We start from the raw sequence: 6,686 nt of genomic DNA, 5'->3' as shown, positions 1-6,686 counted from the left end.
CTTGTTAATTGATTGTATTAGCTAATACATATCCTTGTCCTAAATGTTTCTTTATGGATTTTTAGTGTAATGTGCAGTGTTTGAGTTCAATTTAATGCACATTTATTGCTTACTATATTACGGGCCCTGGGCTAGGTGCTAGACATAACAAAAAAGAGATTGTTGTTGTTTGGTCTTCTCAGCTATGTCCTATTCTTCCTGACCCCATTTTGTGGTTTCCTGGACAAACAAAAAGAGCTATATGAGGACTATTCAAGTTATTACCACATCAGGACATTATTCTTGGCTTGTATATGCCCTGGAAAAATCATCCTAATTAGATAAGTGAGTGGCTGGCTGAGAGGTACCAAAAATAATATCCTTCTTCCCAAACATCCCTACTTGAACTGCCTCACAGTTTGAAATACCAGGCAAGAAAAAGATTAACTCCTTTGGATTATAGAATTTTGTTACCAAATAATCCCTATTGAAATGAAAATATTATCTAAGCATTCCTTATACATCCATCTCAGTTACCCACATCTTTCTATTAGGCTTTTGTTAGTGAGTAAGTCTTCAGATAGATGGATATTCTGGTTTCCATTGTGAGACAGATCATCCATAGTAGATACTCAAGGTAGTAGGGACAAGCAAAGAGGAAAGAGGAAAAACTGAGATGGAGATCTGGAAACTGTCTGGAATAGGGAGAAATAAAAAGATTTCAAATTCAAACCCCCTAAATCTTTGCTTCTAGACTATCCTACAGATACCTATTTCTGAGACAATGAACATGATTCTCTCTTCTCTTTTGTATTCACATGTTTTTCTTATTGAATTCTAGCCATGGTTCTTGTGCTAATTAGCAATTACTTTCCCTCTCTGAGTCTCAGTTTTCCCATCTGTAAATGGATGGGTTAGATTAAATTATCTCTAAGGTTTCTACTGGCTTTTGTGCTCTGTTATGCTAATATACTATTCTGTGCTCACCCTTTGAGTTTCTTTTGATATATCTTTACTAACTTCTCAAAATTAATTCTATCCTCAATGAAGCTAACATTGGATTAAAATTACTTCAGTCCAGTTCAAACAAACATTTGTTACATGTCTAGCCTCTCCTAAAATTCTGCTAGCTTGTGATGGACTGAATGAGACCTTATCTTCTTAAATGCTATATAGTAGACTTCTAGAACTGAGAGGTTCTACTAAAATGAAGAAGGCTTCAAGGATGAGCCTGGTGATGGTTCATCCATCCACTCTTCAAGAATAATTCTAGCTAAAGTCAAAAAGATTCAGCACCACACTAGCTAGGAGATAATAAATATTCAGTGAAAGCAACTCTCAAGTTTGTAGAGGGGATATGATCTCACAAGATTAGAGGATGATGTCTAGTAGAAGGGGAAGGTAGTGGAGGGAGGGAGAAAAATTTGGAACACAAGCATTTGCAAGGGTGAATGTTGAAAACTATCTTTTCATGTACTTTGAAAAATAAAAAGCTATTATTATAAAAAAAATTAGAAGATTATAGATCTAGATTTAAAGGGACCTCAAAGGCCATCTAGTACAAATCTTTCATTTTGCAAATGAAATAACTGAGGCCCCCAAAAAAAGATTAAATGACTTTCTTAAGGTTTATGTCAGTAAAGAAAATACAACACAAATTGGCAAATTCTTGAAGAAATGAAATATGTTCAAAATATAGTAATCCACCAGGCTTATGAAAGAAAATAGCCCCTGTCCTCAAGGAGCTTTGAGTTTATTGAAGATCATATTTTATGTAAACAGGTAAGTATAATACAAAATAAAATGTGATGGGGCGAAAGGAGTATTTAAAACAAAGTAGGGAATATTGGAGGAGGGAGAAATCACTTTCAACTGAAAAGGGAAAGGATCAGGGGGAGGGGGAGGAGGAAGAGGAGAAGGGAAGAGATCATATCTGAAAATGTCCCAAAAGGTTAAAGAGATGGCAGCTGATCTAAACTTTTAAAAAAGGGAAGGATTCTAAGAGGTGAAGATGAATACATTCTCGGCATGAGGAACATCCTACATAAGTGTATAAAGGCAGGAGACAGCATTTTGATTTGGCAGAATAGCCAACAGGTGAAATTGGTTGGAACAGAGGTAATATAGAAAGAGAAATTATATAAAATAAGGCTAAAAATATAAAAGCCAGATTATCAAGGGACTTCAATGCTCTGCTAAAAAAACAAGTTTGTGTCTTATCTACTAAGCAATAGGGAATCACTGAAGATTTTTGAATAGAAAAATGGCATGATCAAATCTGTGCCTTTATCAACATTATGAAGGATGAATTGAAGGAAGGAAGGCAAGGAGTAGGATTCGGGACTAGGGAGATGCAGATGAAATATAAAACTCTTTCTCTTCATTTTCTCAAAGGTCTTACAACCTAATTAAGCAGAAAAAAAAACCTGTATGATTGAAATAAAGCAACAATACAAAACAGTATCAATTCATCAATCAACAAGCTTTTATTAAGTACCTACTTATGTTGATTAATTATCCAAATTAATACTGAACAAGATGGAGTGAGATCTCTAAAACACAGTTATGAAAATCAAGTAAGGGTTCATCTACCCCAGAATTGGAGTAGACCTGATTGGTCCAATCGGCCCAAGGCAGCTATGTACTTATTGGCCAAAGTTCAATTTCCTCATTAGTTCCCTCATTTAGAACATAAGACCTCAGCCAAATAAGGGTGATGGTCAGTGGTGGGGAGGGTACTTGTGCTAGGGACTATTTAAACTGTTAAACCTGTCCCTAAAATGCCTCCTCCTTTTGATTGTGTGTTTGACTGGAGTGGCCCACTTCTCACAAAAACATATAAATAAAACTTCCTTTTGCTCCTAGAGATATCTCCAGCTTTTTTTTATTCTATGATGGTCATTCACCATTCTGAGCCACACAATACTTTAGACAATAAGTACTAATGTGTTCTTAACTCTGACAGATTGACCAAAAAAAAGAGAATGGAAGAGGCTCTCCTGCCCAATCTGACTTCAGTGACTTATTTCCGGTTGCGAGGTCTATCCACCAACCAGAAGGTGCAGATGGCTGTATTTGCAGTGTTTCTCGTTTTCTATATCCTGACCTTGATGGGCAACATCCTCATTGTCATCACTATTATCTATGATCGTCGACTCCACACCCCCATGTATTTTTTCCTCAGCAACTTGTCCTTCATTGATGTCTGCCACTCTACTGTCACAGTCCCTAAAATGCTAGTAGACACCTGGTCTGAGGAGAAGCTCATCTCCTTTGATGCTTGTGTAGTTCAGATGTTCTTCTTGCATCTCTTTGCCTGCACAGAAATCTTTCTCCTTACAGTTATGGCCTATGATCGCTACGTGGCCATCTGCAACCCACTGCACTACATGACAGTGATGAACTGGAAGGTGTGTGTGCTGCTGGCTGCAGCCCTCTGGACTGGAGGGACCATCCACTCAGTAGCTTTGACCTCCCTCACCATCAAACTACCCTACTGTGGTCCTGATGAGATTGACAACTTCTTCTGTGACGTACCTCAAGTAATCAAACTGGCCTGCACAGATACTCGAATCATTGAGATCCTCATTGTCTCTAATAGTGGACTAATTTCTGTGGTCTGTTTTGTAGTATTGGTGGTCTCCTATGCTGTCATCTTGGTGTCTCTGAGGAAGCGGATTTCAGCAGGCAGGCGCAAGGCCCTGTCAACCTGTGCAGCCCACCTCACAGTGGTCACCCTTTTCTTGGGACACTGCATCTTTATCTATTCCCGCCCTTCCACCAGCCTTCCCGAAGACAAAGTAGTGTCTGTGTTTTTCACAGCTGTCACCCCACTTCTAAATCCTATCATCTATACTCTGAGGAATGAGGACATGAAAAATGCCTTGAACAAGCTAACTGGGAGGAAGGAAGGGAAAGAAGAACAGTGAAAATTATTCTCAACCCTTATGCTGTTTGCTTTTCAACAATTATTCAACATATACTGAGGAGTAATTATGTGCTAGTTACTGAGGAGAATAAAAAGAGGAATGAGATATTCACATAACTGACACAGATTTAAAAAAAAATCATGTTAGAATGGAATAGGTGTTTAGGAAAATACAAAGTACTAGGAGAGTTTGGAGATAAAAGAATTCACTTTCTATTTGGGGAATCAGGGAAGAGAGATTGAAGTAATGGACAGTATTTCAGGAGGCAGTTACATAACTGGAATAATAATAGGAGAAAAGGCCTGGAGGCAGGAAAATTGGGAGGGGGGATAAAGAAGGGAAAAGGTGGTAATGAGACTGATTAAAAAACTATTGACATAGCCAAAGCAGTAAGTAATAAGAATTTGAACTATCATGTTAACTATTAAAATAGAGAGGAAAGGTCAGAAGCAGAATATACTGTAAGAAGTAAAAGTCATTGTTACTTCATGTGGGAGAATGATAGACCAGAATAGAACCATTCAAATGCTTTTCATTTGAACATAAGGATCAGAGAAAAACTTGCCAGCCATAGTGATAGAGGCTCCCACTCTGTCACATTAAGAGAAATAGAAGCATTTAGTGGAAAGAACTATGTGATGGGAATCTAAAGACCTAAAATTTCATTACAACCTTAAATTTATAATCATAATTTTTCATGGCCTTGAATACTCCATCTGTAAAACAGAAAGAATAGTGCTTATTATTCTTCCCACAAATCAAAGCTGTGATGTATAAGAATAAAATGACATGGTAAGTAATTTCATGATGCTTATAGTTAAGAATGGCTTCATTGAGAAGATTGAACTTCAGAAAGTTGACTTTAAAGGACAGGAGGGATTTGGATAGCCATAGCAGAAGGGAAACTGCATATGAGGGTTGTTCTGAATAAATGATTCCTCCTAGGGTACTTTTATTAATTTTATTCTTTTTTTATTTAACAACTATATAATGAGCTTCTACTATGTGCAAGGCCCTCTGATGTGTACTGGATGGAATATAAAGCCAAATGAGATGGGATATGGTATTGTACTAGATAATATCAAGGCCTTTTGTACCTCTAAAATGTTAAATAGAGCATTTAAAGAAATATAAGCCTCCAATTCTAGGAAATCAACATAAATTACTAGTTGATATGAACATAAAATGAGAGTGACCATGGCCTTCTTCATCCCAATAATAATAGGGAAAATATGCATCAAATAGCAGTCTTCTAAAGACATATGTGATATGTGTTGTAAGAGCTATGTTTTACTGTTGTTTTTTTCTTAAGAGGGGAGAGACAGAGAGACATGCAGAATTAGAAAAACAGGAAAGGATAAGAATGAAAGAGAGGAAAAGGAAGTAAGGGAGAGAGAAGAAAGGGAAAAAGTAGGAAGGGGGAAAGGGAAAGAAGAAGGGAAGGGACAAAGTTGGGTAGAGGGGGAAAGAAAATAGGTCTTTTTAAAAATACTTAGAAAAGAACAAAAGAACAACCCTAAAAAATCATAGTTAAAACAAGTGAAATTTTCACACTGAATTTATTTTATATTTGAAACAAAGTACCTTGTTCAAAATAGAAATCCACTGTTTCATTTACTCTTCTGTTATGCTATTTATTTGTAAATGCCCTTTTAATTTGGTATTTGTTAAGTTCAGAATAAAAAGAGTTCTTTCATTGTATATTATCAGGAATGAAATTATTCTATAAGGTGCTCCATACTGTAGAGACAATATTCAATAGATGAGAGTTAGTAGGCCTATTTTTCCAGCAATTAGTGATTTAGTGTTATCTATGAATATTGAATACATTCTTCATTGAATACATACTTTTTAAAGGACAACTGGAGAATTTTAGTTAAAATATCTTTTTCTCCACCAGAAGGTTGATTTCACAGCGGCCTGAAGAGACTTACATGAACTGATGCTAAGTGAAATGAGCGGAACCAGGAGATCATTGTACATGGCAACAAGATTATACGATGATCAATTCTGATGGACATGACTCTCTTCAACAATGAGATGATTCAGACCAGTTTCAGTGATCTTGTGATGAAGAGAGCCATCTACACCTAGAGAAAGGACTATGGGAACTGAGTGTGATTCACAACATAGTATTTTCACTATTTTTGTTGCTGCTTGTTGAATTTTATTTTTTCTCATTTTTTTCCTGTTTGATTTGATTTTTATTGTGCATCAAGATAATTGTATAAATGTATGCATATATATTGGATTTAACATATTTTACGATGGTTAACATAATTGGATTACTTGCCATTTAGAGGAGGGGGTAGATAGAGGTTGAGAGGAAAATTGGAACACAAGGTTTTGCAAGGCTTAATGTTGAAAAATTATCCATGCATATGTTTTGAAAATAAAAAGCTTTAATAAAAAATAAATAAATAAAAGCTGGGAGTGTTGAGCTTGGAAGTGGAACATTTGCTCCCTACCTCCACTTCCAGATTCTCCTACTACCATCATCACTCGGCAATCTCTCTCCCCTGAGACTCATCCTTTGCAAATTCGTTATCCAATCCAGATCAAAGTGGCATTTGTATACTGTCTGTAGGACATTCTCCCTCCTTTCTCAATAAGTTTAGTAGCTTTGCACTCTCTCTTTCTATGCTAACTCCTGCTCTCTTACCCTAGAATTTCAACATAAATGTTTGTTTCCTTAAACAAGCTCACCTCCCAACTCCTCAATGTTCTCATCTCCTGGTACTAGTTCTCTACTCCAATCCAATTATACCTAGGGATGGT

General features: G+C 36.5%; 1 protein-coding gene across 1 annotated transcript; it reads left to right on the top strand.

Annotated features, from left to right (window-relative positions):
* The first annotated feature begins 2,963 nt into the window (after positions 1 to 2,963).
* On the top strand, positions 2,964 to 3,908 carry OR4E1 (olfactory receptor family 4 subfamily E member 1). Its single transcript, XM_074285204.1, has one exon. It carries the CDS (start codon positions 2,964 to 2,966, stop codon positions 3,906 to 3,908), a length of 945 nt encoding a protein of 314 aa, XP_074141305.1.
* The last annotated feature ends 2,778 nt before the right edge of the window (positions 3,909 to 6,686 follow it).

The sequence above is a fragment of the Sminthopsis crassicaudata genome, chromosome 2 (genome assembly GCF_048593235.1).
Source record: "Sminthopsis crassicaudata isolate SCR6 chromosome 2, ASM4859323v1, whole genome shotgun sequence".
In the NCBI taxonomy this organism is placed as follows: Eukaryota; Metazoa; Chordata; class Mammalia; order Dasyuromorphia; family Dasyuridae; genus Sminthopsis; species Sminthopsis crassicaudata.
The sequence above is the reverse complement of the archived record's forward strand: the minus strand, read 5'-3'. Positions and strand labels throughout refer to the sequence as shown.